The sequence below is a fragment of the Eriocheir sinensis genome, unplaced genomic scaffold, assembly GCF_024679095.1.
Source record: "Eriocheir sinensis breed Jianghai 21 unplaced genomic scaffold, ASM2467909v1 Scaffold411, whole genome shotgun sequence".
In the NCBI taxonomy this organism is placed as follows: Eukaryota; Metazoa; Arthropoda; class Malacostraca; order Decapoda; family Varunidae; genus Eriocheir; species Eriocheir sinensis.
The window spans coordinates 1198-19422 of record NW_026111734.1 but is presented as its reverse complement, the minus strand read 5'-3'; the positions used below and the strand labels follow the sequence as shown (position 1 = coordinate 19422).

The window sequence follows — 18225 nt, the reverse complement described above, 5'->3', positions numbered from 1 at the left end:
CCTCCACCAACACCCTCACACCCTGTGCCCCCCCTTCCCCCGCCCTAAACACACCCTCACACCCTGTACTCACCCTTCCCCCACCTCTAACACACCCATAAGATCCTAAGACCATAGGGAGACTGCAAGAGGCTGAGTGGCCTACACTGCTACACAGGGCAGCTCCAGAATCCCCCCCACTACTCACGATGGGTGACCTCCTTCTTCCATTACACCCACATCTCTCTACCCATCCCTACCCCTACCCTTACCCTTCTCCCCCCCTCTCCCCCCCCTCCACTCACCCACAACGCTGAGCCTGAAGCGGCGGAATATCTTGGGCTGCGTGGACACCTGGCACTCGTAGAGGCCGGAGTCGGTGATGGCGGGCCGGTCCACCTCCAGGCTCCAGAAGGGCGAGCCGGGCAGGTGCAGCGCGCGGAACCTCGTGTCCGTCGTGTACGTGAAGTTACCTGTGGTCAGCACGTGCAGGTCCTGGCGCCTGATCCACGACACCTGGGGCCGGAAAAAAAAAGATTCTTGTAGTGCGGGAGAATTATGTGTTTTTTTATTTGTTTTTGTAATGGTTGATGAGGTGCCGGGTTTTAATTAAGGGATAAAATTAATAGAGGAATATCAGGTACTTTTGCCTGATTCGTGACACCTGGGAAGGAAGAATACCTGGTTGTGTGTACGAGGGGAATAATTTTGTTTGAAATGGTGTGAAGGTTATAAGGGCATCATTATTACATGTGTCAACAGTGTTGGCAAGCCTGTGAATGATGTGTCTCCCTGGCGGCAGTGATCATGCAGGCGTGGGGCGTACAAGTCATCATGATGGTGTACAGTGATCCCCGCGCCGCCTCACGCAGAGGAATGATTTATAGCGTGGAGTCTGGAGAAGAATCCTTCGTTTATAGTGAAATATTCAGGCAGTAACAAGCGAGTGGCGAGGCACTGACGTAGAGGTGAGGCGCCATGTGTTGCCAACTTTCAAAGAGGTAACGTAGGGAATGCCATGATATTTTGGTATTATTATTTAACTAAACAATGGAATAAACTTTTTTATTTAGTCGTAAACTTCAATAGCAATGCTTATTACTTGATGGAAAGCGACCAAAGAGCCCCAGGTGTCAATGTAACTATGTCGACAAAACCATCGAGCATTGTGGGTAAAACAAAGGCGCATCGGTGACGTCACGCTGAGCCCAGAGTGCCGCGCAGCGTGCCGGAGTGAGGGTGTGTTCGTGTGCCGTGCGTGTTGGGGTCCCCGGCGGGTGTGTCGCGCGTGTCGTGTGTCGTGTGGCTGGCGGCGGTGTGCTGAGGCGGCCCTACGCGAGGATCAAGGTGAGGAACGGTGTGGTGTGTTTCTTGCAGGAAGGGACGCGGCATATAAACCATAAATGAGGCAGGGGAGGCCGGTGGGTGGGATGGAGTGAGCGCCCTGCCGCCTGAAGCCTTGTCCTGCCAGTTTGCTCCTTCCCGTGCGACTATTCTTGATTATTACAGTGATTATGAGGCTTGTCCATGTTGAGAATCGCCTGGGGAGTGAATTGAAGGTATATAAAGACTTATAATTAGTTATATTTGAAGAAGGTTGTTCCGTCCTGTGATTGGCTGCCGGCCGTGACGTCATCGGTGCCTGGCCGGTGATGCTGACGCCGCGGCGGTGATCGGAGTGTGAGTCGCGCTCTGCCCCGCCCCGGCGAGAGGGACGGGGCGGCGTGCGTGTGTGTTTGGCATGAACGGGGCCTCATTCTGACACAGTGCTGAGGAATGAGTGTGAAGGAACCGGGGAGCGTGAGTGTGAGGGAGTGATGAGGAGAAAATCGTCGTACCTCAGGGTGCTGGGAGGGAAGGAGGGAAGGGGAAGGGAGGAGAGGAGGGTGTTAGGGTCAGCAAGACAAGCCGCAGCAAGGCCCGATAGTGTGTTAATTTTACGTAATGCATCTTTTATTATACTAAGGTTGTGTATGTAGCTTATACTTGGTGTTCTTCATGCTTAGCTCGTCCATAAGGCTTCCGGTAATGATGGAACGAGCGAAGTATCCTGAGCTCGTCAAGGTCCCGTATTGGTGTTTCGAGCCGAGTGTCGTTCCGTGCGGGTCCAAATGAAGCTGCCCGGCGCGTAGTGTCATCACCACACATTGAGCCTAACCGAGGCTCTGAAACTCTTATATTCTTCACCTAACGCAATCTTTGAAATACAGCTTTTATTTGTGTCAGTATTTTAGTCCAACATGTATTACAGTAGTCTTTCTCTCTCTCTCTCTCTCTCTCTCTCTCTCTCTCTCTCTCTCTCTCTCTCTCTCTCTCTCTCTCTCTCTCTCTCTCTCTCTCTCTCTCTCTCTCTCTCTCTCTCTCTCTCTCTCTCTCTCTCTCTCTCTCTCTCTTTTTTTAGTGGTCTTTGTTTCTTTTACTTTCTGACACCTGTATTCGACTCTCTCTCTCTCTCTCTCTCTCTCTCTCTCTCTCTCTCTCTCTCTCTCTCTCTCTCTCTCTCTCTCTCTGTCTCTCTCTCTCTCTCTCTCTCTCTCTCTCTCTCTCTCTCTCTCTCTCTCTCTCTCTCTCTCTCTCTCTCTCTCTCTCTCTCTCTCTCTCTCTCTCTCTCTCTCTCTCTCTCTCTCTCTCTCTCTCTCTCTCTCTCTCTCTCTCTCTCTCTTTAGTGGTCTTTGTTTCTTTTACATTCTGACACCTGAATTCCCGTCTTATTCCTGAGGGTATTCCAGGATTCCACCAAAATATGGCTAACCAGTCACCAGGTATTGTAAGTACTCTAAATTACGCCATCAAACACGGGACCATAAGAGGTTGTTATACTCGCAGCTTGTCCGATTACTTAGGACACGACGATCGGGAACGAAACATTTGAGGGACAAACACACCCATGACAAACGATCAACACTAACCCAGCCTAGAGTAAAAGGGATTAGAAAAAATAAAGGGAGGACTGCTTTGAGCTTCAACAAGGTAATAATATGACTAGCGATCTCCCACTCAATATAATAATTAACTAGGTTTTCTTTCCCCTCCTTATCCTCCCTCCCCCACCCTCAATCCGTCTTTAACTAACATCCCCCCCCCCCCACCATCATTAGTATTTCATCTCCTAACCCCTTTATACTCCCCAGCCAATCCCTCTCCAGTACCGCTTTACTCCTCAGTCCCCTCAAACTGCTCCCCCAAACTCCCTTCACCTTCCATACTCCCACCAGTTCGTCCCATTCCTCTCTCCTCCTTCGCCTCCCCTCTTGTCTGCCGGCTTCACTCCTCACCCCCCCTCTCTCTCTCTCTCTCTCTCTCTCTCTCTCTCTCTCTCTCTCTCTCTCTCTCTCTCTCTCTCTCTCTCTCTCTCTCTCTCTCTCTCTCTCTCTCTCTCTCTCTCTCTCTCTCTCTCTCTCTCTCTCTCTCTCTCTCTCTCTCTCTCTCTCTCTCTCTCTCTCTCTCTCTCTCTCTCTCTCTCTCTCTCTCTCTCTCTCTCTCTCTCTCTCTCTCTCGCTCTCGCTCACTCTCTCTCTCTCGCTCTCGCTCACTCTCTCTCTCTCTCTCTCTCTCTCTCACTCTATCTCTCGCTCTCTCTCTCTCTCTCTATCTCTCTCTATCTCTCTCTCTCTCTCTCTCTCTCTCTCTCTCTCTCTCTCTCTCTCTCTCTCTCTCTCTCTCTCCGGTGCTGCTCCTGCTTCCATCTTCCTTCCTCCATGATGAATGGCCGAGGAAGGGATGGCTCCTAATTAATACGGGGATGATAATAATCTGCTGAGGATGAGTATTTTGTTTTGTGTTTTACGGAGGCGAGTTTCTTAATTCACCAACAAGAGATACGTAAGGTTTAACTCACTTGTTAATAGAGCAGTTTGTTGTTTCTTTTTAATGGCATAGTTTTCGTATGAATTACTCACTTTTTTGGGGATTGTCTTGCCACAGTAGTTGATATTTATGGTCTTGCTCGTTTTACTATTTTTTCCCAGTTTTCATAGTCATTAAAGCGGACAGAATGCGTTAGTGTGTGTGTGTGTGTGTGTGTGTGTGTGTGTGTGTGTGTGTGTGTGTGTGTGTGTCGTCAGGTAGATCTGCTTGAATCAGAAAGAGTATTTTCATATATCATAGAACACACGTGGAATAGGTTATTAATGTCAATTTTAGTAATAGTAATGGTAATAGTAATTATAATAATAATTATTATTATTATTAAAGTGCTATAATATGGTGGTACAGCTGCTGTTTTTAGTGGATGGAAAGTCAATGGTTGTCGTGGTTGTGGTACTGGTGGTTTAGGTGGTGGGTTAGGTGGTAGTGGCAGTGATGGCTGGGAGGTGGTGATGTTATCCTAAAAGAACATGAGTGGAGCGAAATAAAGAAAACGTGATAAGTGTACCGCCTGAAAAACATGCATGAATTGAGACAGACAAAAGTGAAGGAAAATAGCCCCACTGGCGTCACATAATGGAATAACGAAAAAAAAAAAAGAAATGCTGGGAGATAAAAGAACGAATGACCAGACCTGACAGATATCATGAGCCGGAAAAAGGGGGAATAAACGTGAGATTCGAGTAACAAAAGCATATAATAAAAGTGAATTACAAAAAGGATGTAATAAAGTTAAGAATTTATAAAAACGACGTTGAGTGTAAAATGTAATGTAAGGAGGACTGGCGAGAGGACAGGAGTCGTGGCGGGGAGGGAGGGAAGGAATGGCGGGAGTGTGATGCCGTGATGAATGATTAAGTATTGGATTGATTTCACAGTAATTTGTATATCTGATAATTATTGATATTCATGTTAGTATTTGTATATCATCAGTACTTTCTTACCACTACTTTCTAACCTTTCTTACCACTACCTGCTACAATTACTGCTACGGTTACGATTTCAACAACTGCCACTATTATTGCAACTACTACTACTACTACTACTACTACTACCAGCATCACAACCACCACCACCACAACCAATACCACAACACAAACACTACTACAAGCATCACCACACCTATCATCACCACCACCATTGCTCACCCAGACTGAAGCACACACGATTTGATCCTTGGACTAACTCGGAGAAAAACGCCCACCGTGTATTACCTCTGTAAAGGGTTGTGGGCACAGAGTAGTATATAACTCTTTTGACCATCGTATTTTTTTCCCCGTCACACACCCTCCTTCCTCCTCCTTAGTATTTGTCATTATTTCCCATTCCATCTACCTCCCCCTCCTTATCTTGCCTTCCGATTCACCTTTTTCTCTTTGACTCCTCACTCTCACCCCCCCACCCCCCCCTGCCCGCCTGTCCGCCGTTTTAATGCCCGGATCCTCGCTCACTTTGACGGGTTGGAGCCCGAGTTTAGCGCTTCGAGTTAGACACATTGGCTCGGCGCGCCAAGTTACGGGCGGGGGAGTGTGTGTGTGTGTGTGTCACCTGATGCTGCTGCTACTATTTCTGCTACTTCTCGTCCTCCTTTTTTCTCCTCCTGGTCCTGTTTCCTTCGGGTTCCATATTTTTATCCTGTTTCTCTTCTCTCCCTCGTCCTTGTCCATTTTCTTCCCTCTGAGCCTGCAGGTCATGTTTCTGGCCATGCTTCTCTTCGCTCCCCTGCTTCTCTTGTTTGCTCCATTTTTTTCTTTTCCTGTTTCTCCATCATCTCCTCCTTGCCTTCGTCTTCTTCATTCCTGGTCGTACTTCTGGTTCTCATTTTTCTCTTTTTCTTCTTTTGCCTCGTCTTCCGTTTTTTTCTTTTAGTGTTGATCCATCTCCATCTCTCCTCTCTGCTATCTTTATTTCCTTTTCCTCTTCCTCCTGTTTATGCTTGTTGTTTTGCTGCTACTTCTTCCCCTCCTGCTTCTTTTATCTCCTAATGTTCTTACTCATGTTCCTCCTCCTCCTCCTCCTCCTCCTCCTCCTCCTCCTCTTCCTCCTCCTCCTCCTCCTCCTCCTCTTCCTCCTCCTCCTCCTCCTTCTGGTTTTGTTCTAGTATCCTCTCCACTTCGTCCTACTTCTGCTCCTTTTGTTCCTCCTCTTCCTCTTTTTTTCTGATTCTTTATCCTTTTTTCTTCCACTTGTCCATGTGTCCACCTTCTTTTCCTTTTCAACTTATTTGTACCTCCTCCTCCTCCTCCTCCTCCTCCTCCTCCTCGAAATCCTCGTGTGACTTCCCTTTATGTCTCCAACTGATCTTTCGTCCTTGTCTTTTATCCTCTCTCTCTCTCTCTCTCTCTCTCTCTCTCTCTCTCTCTCTCTCTCTCTCTCTCTCTCTCTCTCTCTCTCTCTCTCTCTCTCTCTCTCTCTCTCTCTCTCTCTCTCTCTCTCTCTCTCTCTCTCTCTCTCTCTCTCTCTCTCTCTCTCTCTCTCTCTCTCTCTCTCTCTCTCTATATCTCTCTCTCTCTCTCTCTCTCTCTCTCTCTCTCTCTCTCTCTCTCTCTCTCTCTCTCTCTCTCTCTCTCTCTCTCTCTCTCTCTCTCTCTCTCTCTCTCTCTCTCTCTCTCTCTCTCAAAACAGATTTAACTGGATCAGAAAGCACCTTACGAGAGCATTATAATCCTTGGAATGAACGGAACGGGGAGGAGAGAGAGGGGATGGAGGACAGAAGGGAAAGGAAGAAAGGAATGGAAGGAAAGGGAAAAGGAAAGAAAATGGGTGGGAAGAGAATTGAGGTAGGAAAATAAAGAACGGGAAAGGAATGTGAAGGAAACGAAGAGGAAAGGTGAGGGAAGATAATGGATGATGGAAATAAGAAGAATGAGGGAATAAAAGAACAACGATAGGAAGTGAGAGACGAAGGAAACGAGGAAAGGATAAAAATAAATCGAGGGAGAAAGCCAGTAAACGAGAGGAAAGGAAAAGAATAACAATACAGGGAGGAAGAAACTGAGAGAAACGAACGATGAAAAACAGGAAAATAGTAAAGAAGTAAGAGGGAAAAAGATGACAAGAAAAGGGGGGAGAAAGTAAGGAAGTCAAGAAAAGCGAGGAAGAGGATAACGGGAGGGAGGACGTAAGAGAGAGAGGGATTAAGAAACGAAAGAAGATAGGCAATAAGGAAGAAAGGAGATGAAAAGAAGGGCAGGGAGAAAGGGATTAAGTAAGGGGGAGAGAAGGAAGAGGATATATAGATGACAGGGATGAAGAAAAGAGAGGATCAAATGATAAAAAAAAGTAGGGAAGGAAAAAGAAAAAAATAATAATAAAGGGGAGGAAGAAAGGAAGAAAAGATAAAGGGAGAGAATAAGAAGAGAAAGAGTAAAAGGGGTGAGGGAAGAGAGAAAGAATGAAGAAAATAAGAAAAGTACGAAGTAGGGAAGAGAGGAAAAGAAAAGAATAACAAGAAAGGGGAGGAAGAAAGTAAGTAAAGAGGATAAAGGAAGAGGACAACAAGAGAGAGAGGGAGGGCGGGAGGGCGGGAGAGATGTTGGAATACAGTTGTTCGTTCCTCGTGCTCCCCTCCGGCGTTCCTCCGGCTTTGACGTGCCGTGCCGTGCTGACGCCCCGCCGCTGTGCCGCCACTCCTGTATAGCGTTCCTGTCCGGTGGTGGTGTCGGTGTTAAAGGAGCCTCTGATCGCTATTGTTTGTTGGTTATTTGGTTTGTTTGGGGTCTGCTTTATGTTTATGGTTTGAGTTTCTTTGTTTTTTTTTCCTGTGTTTTGATATATTTTCTCCCTAGTGATGTTTGGTCTAAGGTTTATTTTTGCAATCTTTAGAAATGTTGATGCTTAGTTTGAGAGCGTTTGTGTTTTTCATTTCTTTGCTTTATCGTTTTTTTTTACAGTATTTCAGTTTTATGTCAAGTGCTCGGGACATGTTTTATCTTTTTTTCATCTTTTTTTCATGGTTCTTTGCTTTTGCAGTTTTATTATTTTTTTTTTAATTGAGGCTGATACTGAACTGTCTTTTTAATTTTTTTTATTTGAGCCTTCCAGATTTTCGTTTCAGATTTCAAAGTCATCTTTTTATCATATTATTTTCACGGTTTATCTCATTTTCACCAAATTTCCCAAATAATTATCAACTTTTTAATTCCCTCTATTTTTTTTAGTTTTAAGTTTCATTTCAGTACTGAAAATACTTTCCTTGCCCTTTCTTTTTTCTTTATTTTTCGTTTTCTTTATCTCTTAATCTCTATGTCCATCTATTCACATTCCTCCTTCACTCTAGCTCTTTTCTTTAGTTCTCTTTTCAGTGGTTGTTTGGTTTTATTTTTTTATTTATATCATCCCTGACGCCTGAATGCCCGCCCTGTTCCCGTAGCTCAAATATTCCTGCGGGTATTCCAGGACTCCACTTTTGCTGCAGGATATTTCGAATGACCGTTTTCATTACCTCGTTCTCCTTCTTTCCTTCTCCTCTCTCCGGTCTCCTTCTTTTCCCCGTTTTCTCTTTCTCTTCGTCATCGTGTTTTCATTCTTTTCGTTTCTTTTTTTACAGATTTCCGATTTTCTTTCACCGTTAGTTTTTCCTCGTTTTCCCTCTATCCTTCTCCTCTCTCTGGTCTCTTCTCTCTTCATCGTTTTTTCTTTCTCTTCGTCGTCGTTCTTTCTTTCTCTTCATTTCGCTTTTGTTTTCTTCGACTTTCATTTTTTTTTACTTGTTTTCCTTCCTTCCTTTTCTCTGGTATATTTTTCTCCACTTTCCTCTTGCTCTTCGTCGTTTTTTTTTTCCTTTCCTTCATTATTTATTCTACTTTTTTTTTGTTATTTTCCAATTATCTGCTTAATTTTACCTTTCTAGTGTTCGCTTTGTCTTCTCATTCGTTATTCTTAGATTTTTTGCACCATCTTCTATTTCTCTTTCTTTTTAGTTTGTTCGTTATCTGCTTTTTTCTCACTTTGTTTTCACTTATTTTTCATTTTCTCCTGTAATGTTTTTTTAATTCTTTTCAACCCTTCGTTTATCTTTTTATCGTTATTTCCACTCCTTTTCCTCCTCATCATCATTTTTCTCCATTCTTTCTTTACCAATTATTTTTGTTCTTTTTTCCTTTTCTCCTCAGCGATCTCCTCTCCATTTTCTCTTCTCTCGCCCTTCTCCTTTCTGTCTTTGCATGTTTCCCTCATTCTCTTCCAATATTTAACTAAACTCTCCTACCTCTCCCTTAGCCTTCTAATCTTTCCCCCTTCCTTCCTTCCATCCTTCCTTAGATTTCTTTTGTCTTTTCTCTTTCTACCTTTTTTTATCATTCTCCTCATTGATATCCATCCTATATTGTTACCATTATTACTTTGTCTATCTATATATTTATCAGTATCTGTATAGTGATCTGGCTATCTATCCATTCATGCATACATTTATCTATCTGTCGTATTACATTCTTACTTTTTTTTCCTCATCACAATATTCCTTCAGTAATTATTTCCTCCTTTTTCTTTTTTTCCATCCATCCCTCCCTGCTTTCCTCCATCCCTATCAATTATTGCTATTTTTCTCTCCATTTTCTTGGCCTGACGCCGACAATATCTCCCCCTCCTCCTGCTTTCCTATTCTTCCTTCTCCTTTCATTCCTTTCTTCCTCTCCTCCTGTTTAGATACTTCCCCTTTCTCTTCCTTTCAGCATTTATTTCCCTCTAGTTCCCTCTGTATATTTCCCCCCCCTCCCTCCTCTCCTTTCTTGTCCCTCCTTTTCTCCCTCGATTTAAATACTACCCCCTCCCTCCCCGTCCCTTCCCTTCTGTCTCTCCGTTCATCTATTCCTCCGGGTCCCTCCTTCCCTCTCATCCCTACTTTTTTCTGTCCCTTTTCTTCTCTCCGTTGAATACACTTCCTTTCTCTTCCATCCTCTGTCCTCCATTTTTCTCCAATTCCATTTCAACAAGACCTCTCCGTCCTCTTTTATTCCTTTTCCCTCGTTTTTCCCTCTGTATCCTTTCCCTCTCTTCCCTTTTCTGTTCTTCCTTCTCCTTCCTCCTCTCTCATCTTCTTCTCTTTCACACCCAAGATAAACACTCCCTCTCGTCCTGTCTCCCTCCCTCCCTCCCCCCTTAGATAATCCTCCGTTTGTTCATCACGCAGGTAATCTCCAGTTTCTTAAGACTGATGTTGCTACTACTTACGCCAGGTTAGTTTCCCTTCCCCCCCTCCCCCTCCCCCTCACTACCTGCCTGGCCTCCTCCCCATCCTTGCCTGCCTCCCCTCCTCTTCCCTTCCCTTTCCTTCCCATCCTCTATACCCATTTTCACTTGCCCCCTTCTCCCTTCCCCTCCTTACCTGCCTGCCCCCTCCTTTCCTTTCCCTTTTCTTCCCTTCCCTTCAATTTACATCCAATCCCTTCCCTTCCCCTACTCACCCCTTCCTTTCCTTTCCTTTCCTTTCCTTTCCTTTCCTTTCCTTTCCTTTCCTTTCCTTTCCTTCCCTTTCCTTTCCCTTCCTTTCCCTTCCTTTCTCTTTCCTTCCCCCCTCTTTCCTTGCCTTCTCTTTCCTAGCTCCCCTTCGCTTCCCTTCCCTATCCTTCAGTTTCCTTCCTTTCCCTTTCCTTCCCTTTCCTTTCTTCCCCTTTCCTTAACTTCCTTTCCTTTCAGTTCTCTTAAGTTCTTTTCCATTCCTTTTCTCTCACATCCCTAAAGTTCTCTTCCCATCCTCTCCTTTCACTTCCCTAAATTCCCTTTCCTTTCCTTAAGTCCCTTTCCTTCCCTTTCCTTCCCTTCCCTCCCCTCCCCTCCCCTCTCCCTTCCCTTTCCTTTTCTTTTTTCTCTTCCCTTCCCTCTTCTTTTTTTTCCCTTCCCCCCCTCCCTTCCTTTCCACATCTCTATCGTCACCTACCCCCATTCTCCTCGTCCTCATACTGACCTATACAAACGCCTTTATTCTATTTTGGTGTCAAGAGAAAAGTTAATTTATTTGTTCAATGCTCTTTTTGCTCATTCTTTAATCTGCTTGCAGGAATAAGACGATTTGTTTCGATTAATTTGCATCTTTTTTTTCCTTTGCTTAATTCTTGCCTGAGATTATACTTGTTTTATGTTTAACGCATTTCTTTCATTATATTTCATTGTGCATGATCTTTCCGTTTTTGTTCAACTTGAAAGTTCAAATTATAATTATCATAATTTTTTAAACATTTTACGCCTTATATGCATTTTTTCATCTTACCTGCATGGCCTCGGTTACCTGAGGAGTACAATACAGGCAGACTCCGTGCTTTAATTACTTTTCCTCACGCCCAAGGTCAACATTTTTTTTCTAACTTTCGTACCATTTTTTTTTTTTCCCATAACGTTTGCTCAGTTCCGTGTTGTTTTCCATCCTCCGTGCAGCGCTGAGGGCCGGTGTTTTACTCGTGCCTGCTTTGTTTGGTTTGTCTTAACTTGTCCCGCTAATAAGTCTGCGTGTGTGTTTTATTTTTAGAGTTTACCGGAATATGTTGTGGCCGGGACGAGTTTATGTGCGTTGTCGTTTTTTTTGTGAGTGTTCATATATCAGTATCATGTGTTTTCTGTTTGGATATATGTTGTATATTCGTGGGTCTGTGCTACTAACTGGAACTGTTTTTTTTTGTTTGTTTGTTTTGTGTATACATTGATGTCTTTTTGTGTGTATTTGTTTTTCTCTGATTTTAGTGTGTGCCCCCTCTGTAATTTGTTTCCTTATGGAATAAAACCACCTCAATTATGCAAGATTTATCTACGTGGAAACTTTATCATTAGCTTAGAGTCATATAATTATAAAGAATTACAACATTAAAGGCAAATGTGTAGGCGGAGATAACATTAAATATTCGAAGATTATAGTGCATTTTTCATTTACAGGAGAAGGTGGAGTTTGTGTGCCTTTTGCCCCACTCTGTAATTGTTTTCTTAATAAGACAAACCACCTCAATTATACGAATTTTATCGTGAAACTTACCTCAATTCACTTGAGTCATATAATTGTAAAGGAAGTACAACATTAAGGCAAGCGTGTGGGCGAGAGATAACATTAATATTCAGAAAGATTATATTTTCATTTTTTTCATTTACAGGAGAAAGGTGAGTTTTGTGTGCCTTCATGTCGCCACGTCATGTAAGTGTTGAGGTGTGTGTGTGTGTGTGTGTGTGTGTGTGTGTGTGTGTGTGTGTGTGTGTGTGTGTGTGTGTGTGTGTGTGTGTGTCCGCGCGTGCGCTTAACACCACATATCCACCTCCTTTTCCTCTTTCTTCACCTCCTTCAACACCACCACCACCATCACCCAACCGCCACCTCCAGCTCTTCCTCCACCTCTCCGCCACCACAACCCTTCCACCAACCGCCACATCCATCTATCCCCCCACCTTCATTTCTTCTTCCTCCCTCCACCACCATTCTTCCTTCCCTCCCCCTTCTCTCTCATCATCACACACACCTCATACACCAGTCTTCCCACCTCCTTCATCTCCTCATCCATCACCCTCCGCCACCCAGCGGAGACGGGTGACGAAGTGTATCAGATGGGTGAGAAGGTGGATGACAAGTAGGTATGAAGTGGATGGCGAAGAGACGTAGTAGGATGCAAGTGCTTTCATCTGCTCCTCAATATCGAGGTGCTTTCATCTGCTCCTCAATATCGAATTGCTTTCATCTGCTCCTCAATATCGAGGTGCTTTCATCTGCTCCTCAATATCGAATTGCTTTCATCTGCTCCTCAATATCGAGGTGCTTTCATCTGCTCCTCAATATCGAGGTGCTTTCATCTGCTCATCAAGCCCCATGTGGCGGTCGAGCAGATTAAATCACCCAAGAGGGCGACCTCGTAATGAGCCAATAGACCTTCTTTTGCCGGCATTTCCATGTTTTCATGTTTCCATTTTTCCATGTATCCTCCATCGCCTTCTCTTCCAGTTCCATATTTCTTTTATTTTCTGTTCTTCATATCTTGCTTTTTTATCTCTCTTCGGCTTCTTTACTTTCTTCCCTTTCCCTGCTTGCGTTCTTCTTACTTTTCTTTATTTTTGTTCCCTTTCCTTTAATTTTTTCTTTAGTTTTCTATTCTCGCACCTGCTCTTCCTATATCTTTTTTTTTCACCCCAGTTCCCTATATCATTTTCTTATTCTCTTGATCTTCTTGTTCCTCTTGTTCTTCTTCTTCCTCCTCCTCCTCATATTGTCTCCCTTTTCTCTCCTTCATCCCTTTCTCTTCCTTTCTCCTACATCATCATTTCTCTTCTTCCACTCCTCACATTATCTTTTTCTCTTCTTACTCTTACTTTTCTTGCTTCCACCTCTCCTTCCTTCCTTCCTTCCTTCCTCCTCCTCCCATTCCTCCCCTTCCTCCTCCGTACCTTTCCTCCATCTCTCCCTTCCATTAGTTTCTCTCCTTCCAAGTATAATAAAAACATCACTTGTCTTCCTCTTCCTCCCCTCTCTCTCTCTCTCTCTCTCTCTCTCTCATCATCATCACCATCAGCCTGTAACGTTCCCCTGCAGAAGTCCTCGGCCTCACACAAACGTTTCCATCGTTCTTGTCTTGTGCCGCTAATTCACAGCCTCTACTACACGTCCCTCATTCTTCTCTGTACCACCACGCCATCTGGTGAAAGCCCTTCTCTTCAGTGCTTTTGTAATCATTAATTTCTCTGTCACTCTTTTAATCAATCTGAAGTCCTCTCTCCTATATATGTCTTGATAATTGCATTTTTAAGTGGCTTTATTATGTCATCTAATTATCTCTTTTCTCTCATCCATTTCCAGTTCCTTCTTGATCTGATACAGTGACTCCTGGAAATAATCTCTCCATTCCTCTCTGGGCACTTCACAGTTTCCATTCCAAAAGCCGTGAAGGTCTATACTCTGTGTCTCAGGCCCATAGGTCGTGACAAGAACAACACACTGCTGATTATGTTTTGCTTCAAGCACATTGGTAGGGAGCCTCTCGATATATTACCTTGTTTTAAAATCTCCAGCTTTATGTGTATATTGATTTCCTGTTCGAATAAAGGGAGTCATCGCGAGTGCCCCAAGGCTGTCTTAAAGACCATCACTAATGAACTCCGGGAGGCAGCATGAGCCCAGCAAGTCATCCTCTTCCGTTTTTTGTGTGTGTGTGTGTGTTTAAATCCTTTTCTGGATGTTCTGTGATGGTTTGGATGAGCCTACCCCCTCCCCCCCCCCCTCCCCCATGATGATGTTGGTGTTCAGGCATAAAGGTGATGTCCTTTACTTATAATATTTTTTTTTTTAATATATTTTTTTTAATTCTATGTAATTATATTGTTGTTATGTATTTATTTATTTAACTTAATTTACTTTAACGTAATTTTTCTTTTGCTTGGTGTTTTCTTTTTCTTTTCATTATTTTCTGCTTTTATCTAATTTTCTTTGTGCTCTTTTAATATCATCCTTTTTTTATGTTCCTTGGTCTGGATGAGCCTCTTTCACCCTAGAAAAGACTCACCCATGATTTTGGATGTTAGTCAGGGCCGAAAGGTGGATGATTTGTCTATATATTTCTTTTTATCGATGTGATTCCATATTATCATTTTTTAGTGTTCTTTATCTATATTTTCCTTCTTTTATTCTTTTTTTTCTAAATCTCGCCTTTACTCTGGTGGTGTTTGTGTTCTGGCTCTTTCCTTGGTGTTCTCTCGTACCGCCTTTTCTTGGTGCTGTGTGCGGGTACTCATGAGTCTCCTTCACCCCAGGAAAGACCCACTCACGCCAACACACAACACCACACGCCTTGATGCTAGAGTTGTTTGCCTTTTTGCCTGTGATTTTTTTGTTCATTTTTGTAGTTGATGAGATGACACGATATTTTCCTTTTATCGATGTTGTGGTTCCGTATTATCATTTTTTGGTGGTCTTTTTGTATATCTTCCTTCTTCTTTCATTCTCTTTCTTTGTGATTACTGTTCTGGTATTGTTTCTGTTTTATCCTCTTTTTCTTGGTGTTCTCTTCAATCGCCTTTTCTTGGTGCTGTGTGCGGGTACTCCTGAGTCTCCTTCACCCCAGAAAAGACCCACTCGTCCCAGCATACAGCACCACACGCCTTCTTCTTGTATTCTTTTCTATATCATTCTTATTCCTGGTGTTGTTTCTGTTCTATCCTCATTTCTTGTTGTTCTCTTCTATTGCCTTGTCTTGGTACTGTGTGCTGGTACGGGTAAATCTCTTTCACCCCAGAAAAGACCCACCCATACCAACACACAACACCACACACCTTAATGCTAGATTTTTTTTGTCTTTTTGTCGTTTTGTGATTTTTTTGTTCATTTTTTAGTTGATGAGATGACACGGTAGTTTCCTTTTATCGATGTTGTGGTTCTGTATTATCGTTTTGGTGGTCTTTTTATATATCTTCCTTCTTTTATTCTCTTTCTGTATGCTTACTTTTCCGGTATTGTTTCTATTTTATCCTCTTTCTTTGTGTTCTCTTGTATCGCCTTTCCTTGGTGCTGTGCTGGTGAACAGGCAAAGTCTCCTTCACCCCCAGAAAGACTCAACTCATACCAACACACAACACCACCACGCCTTCATGCTAGATTTTTGTCTTCTCTGATTTTTCTGTTGTTTTTGTAGAGATGACACGATTTGCTTCTTCAGTTCTTTCCTTCTACAACGTGTAATGAACGTGTCATTACCTGGGTCGTCTCTGGTTATTGAGATGGTCAGAACTGTCTTGCTGGCCTTCCCGCCCCCGCCCCTGGACCCTCGGGATCTCCAGCACTCGCCGCAATGAACGCCCAGGGGGGAGCCGAGGCGCTCTGCCAGGACTCTGGGCCTCTGCCGACGCTCATAGCCAGGAAGACCTTGGGCCCCTGACGCTCCCTCAGCCCCGCCGAGAGCGAGGGTTGGAGCAAGACTTGCCTCCTAAACCACCAGACAGGAATATTAGAGATTAATCGAAAATACCGTGAAGAGCGCCGATCACAGGAGTTTGGCCATCGGATCCAGGATGGCAGAACCTGAAGGAGCCGAAGAGCGTGACAGATCATCCTGAGAAGTGACCTTGGAATAGTTTTCCGGGGCAGAAAATCCGTTTGTCTCTTTCCTTCTTGCTTCCCTTTTGCTTGTTTGCACTCTCTCTCTCTCTCTCTCTCTCTCTCTCTCTCTCTCTCTCTCTCTCTCTCTCTCTCTCTCTCTCTCTCTCTCTCTATCTCTCTCTCCTCTCCTCTCTCTCTCTCTCTCTCTCTCTCTCTCTCTCTCTCATTCCGTTATTCCTTTTATTTTTCCATTAGTTCTGTTCTTGCCAGCTTTCTTTTTTTTATTATTCCATACTCTTTACCATTCACTCTTTCAGTCATCTTTTTTTATCCGTCCCAGATTGTTCTTCCTTCCTTCATTCACTTCCTCCTTTCGTCCTTCATTTTAATCCTTTCCAACTTTGTTCCTTCACTCTTCCTTCTTTCATTTTTCTTCTTTCTTTCGTCTCTTCTTCCTATCACTTTACTCATATTCCACTTTTCATGATATTGACCACTTACACCTTCCTTCCTTCCTTCCTTCCTTCCTTCCTTCCTTCCTTCCTTCCTTCCTTTTCCCTTTCCCTTTCCCTTTCTATCTCTCTACCCTTCATCGGCTCATTTCCATCCCGACGTGTAGGTGAAAGGAAGAAAAAAAAGAAATAAGACGGAGAGCATGAATGAATTGAGGGTAGTAGAGTGAGAAAAAGATAAGGGGATGGACAAGGTGATCAAGAATGAATAGGAGGAAATGAAGGGAGGAACAGAAGAAAGAGTTGAATTGAGTGTGTGTGTGTGGGCGTGATGACAAGGAGGCGTGGGGAGCAGGCTGTTGTGCTGCTCCCCCCTCATGGCGCTGGTCAGGGGCGTGGCAGGGCCTGACAGACAGACGTGAAGCTCTTAAGGAAAAGGCTTTGCGCCCCTGCTTCTTCGTCTCTGATCGTGACCTCGACTTGCCTTACCTCTGGTCTTCGTGTTCTGTTTCTTTGTCTTCTTTTCTCGTCTTTTTCCTTTTCTGTTCTTCCGTGTTGTAGTTCTTGGTTTTATTTGTATTTTCAACTTCGTTTTTTGTTTTCTTTATCTTTTTTAATTTTGTTTTCGTGCTTCGTTTTCTCCACTTTTTCTTTCTTCTTCTTCGTCAGTTCATTTTTTTTTTAAATTTTCTGCCACCTTTTTCTCCTCCTGCTCACTTATCTTCCTCCTCCTCCTCCTCCTTCCTCCTCCTCTTCCTCCTCTTTTTATCTCCTTGTTCCTGTTTCTTTTCTGCCTCCTCAACCTCCTCGTCCTCTTCTATTTTCCATCCTCTCATCCTTCTCTTCATCCATATCAACTCCCTCCTCCTCCTCCTCCGCCTCCTCCTCCACCTCCACAACGCCCTGTGTTATCACGTTCTCGTGGGTCTAGACTAATACCCTGATAAGCGATCAAACCTTATCTCAACCCCTATTAGGTGGTATCTTAACTTTGCTGCCCCATGAGTCACCCTGAGTAGCTCCCACTTCTCCCCTTCCTTCCCTCCCCTTCCCTTCGCATTACACTTCCCCCCTACCTTCCCCTTCCTCCCCTTCCCTCCCCCTTCCCCATCCCCCATTCGCCTGACAGCCTCCCGGAAGGTCCATCAGAGTAAAAGCCGCCTGCCACTGCCTTGATCTCCACATTTGTTCTCCACACTGTTAGCGGATTTTGTCTCCTTGCTGGTCTCCATTTTACCTCCCGTGTCCTAAATATCTCCCCTCCACTTGTAAGCAGCAGCCTTGTATCTCCCTACTCACAACCTCCACTCGTATCTCTCTTGCTTGCCTTACCTTACCTATTTTTAACAGTGTCTTTTGTACTCTCCACCCTGCAGGCCTCCACTAACTATCCATCTCTTGCACTCTTGCCTTACTCTTACCTTATCTTAACAGTGTCTTTGTACTCTCCACCCACAACCTCCACTAACTATCCATATCTTACCTTGCCTTACCTTACCTTATCTTTAACAGTGTCTTTGTATCTCTCACCCACAACCTCCACTAATTCCATCTGCATCTCTTACTCCTTTTGGCCTTACCTTACCTATTTTTTAACAGTGTCTTTGTAATCTTCACCCCACAACCTCCACCTTGCTCCTAAAATTACCTTTTACCTTACCTCTCCCTTACCTTACCTTTACGTATCTTTTCTTTTACCTGTCTCCACTGGCCTCCACTTGACATCCTTATCCTAAGGCGGCTTTACGTGGCAATTCGCGGCTGGCAATACAGGCGCGACATGCCTCTCAGCATTTAGGTCTGGGTCTGGGTCTGGGAGCTCTTCTCAAGTCACCCACAAGTTCTCTGCGCAGTTGAAACGATGTCCGTCTTGTATTGCCGACTGGCGGCTGGGTAAACATGTCAGATGTCGGCGACAATAAAACAAGAATGACA

At 44.1% G+C, this 18225-nt stretch overlaps 1 protein-coding gene across 1 annotated transcript in view; it reads right to left on the bottom strand.

The window, feature by feature from the left end:
- Positions 1–17848, bottom strand: part of LOC126992179 (uncharacterized) — a 38141-nt gene extending 20293 nt beyond the window's left edge. Inside the window, exons 1-3 of the mRNA XM_050850840.1 lie at positions 17789–17848; positions 15531–15725; positions 285–495 (exon numbers count right to left, since the gene is read on the bottom strand). Coding sequence (XP_050706797.1) covers positions 285–495; positions 15531–15725; positions 17789–17848 — 466 coding nt within the window. The remainder of the gene's footprint in view (positions 1–284; positions 496–15530; positions 15726–17788) is intronic.
- Positions 17849–18225: the final 377 nt, after the last annotated feature.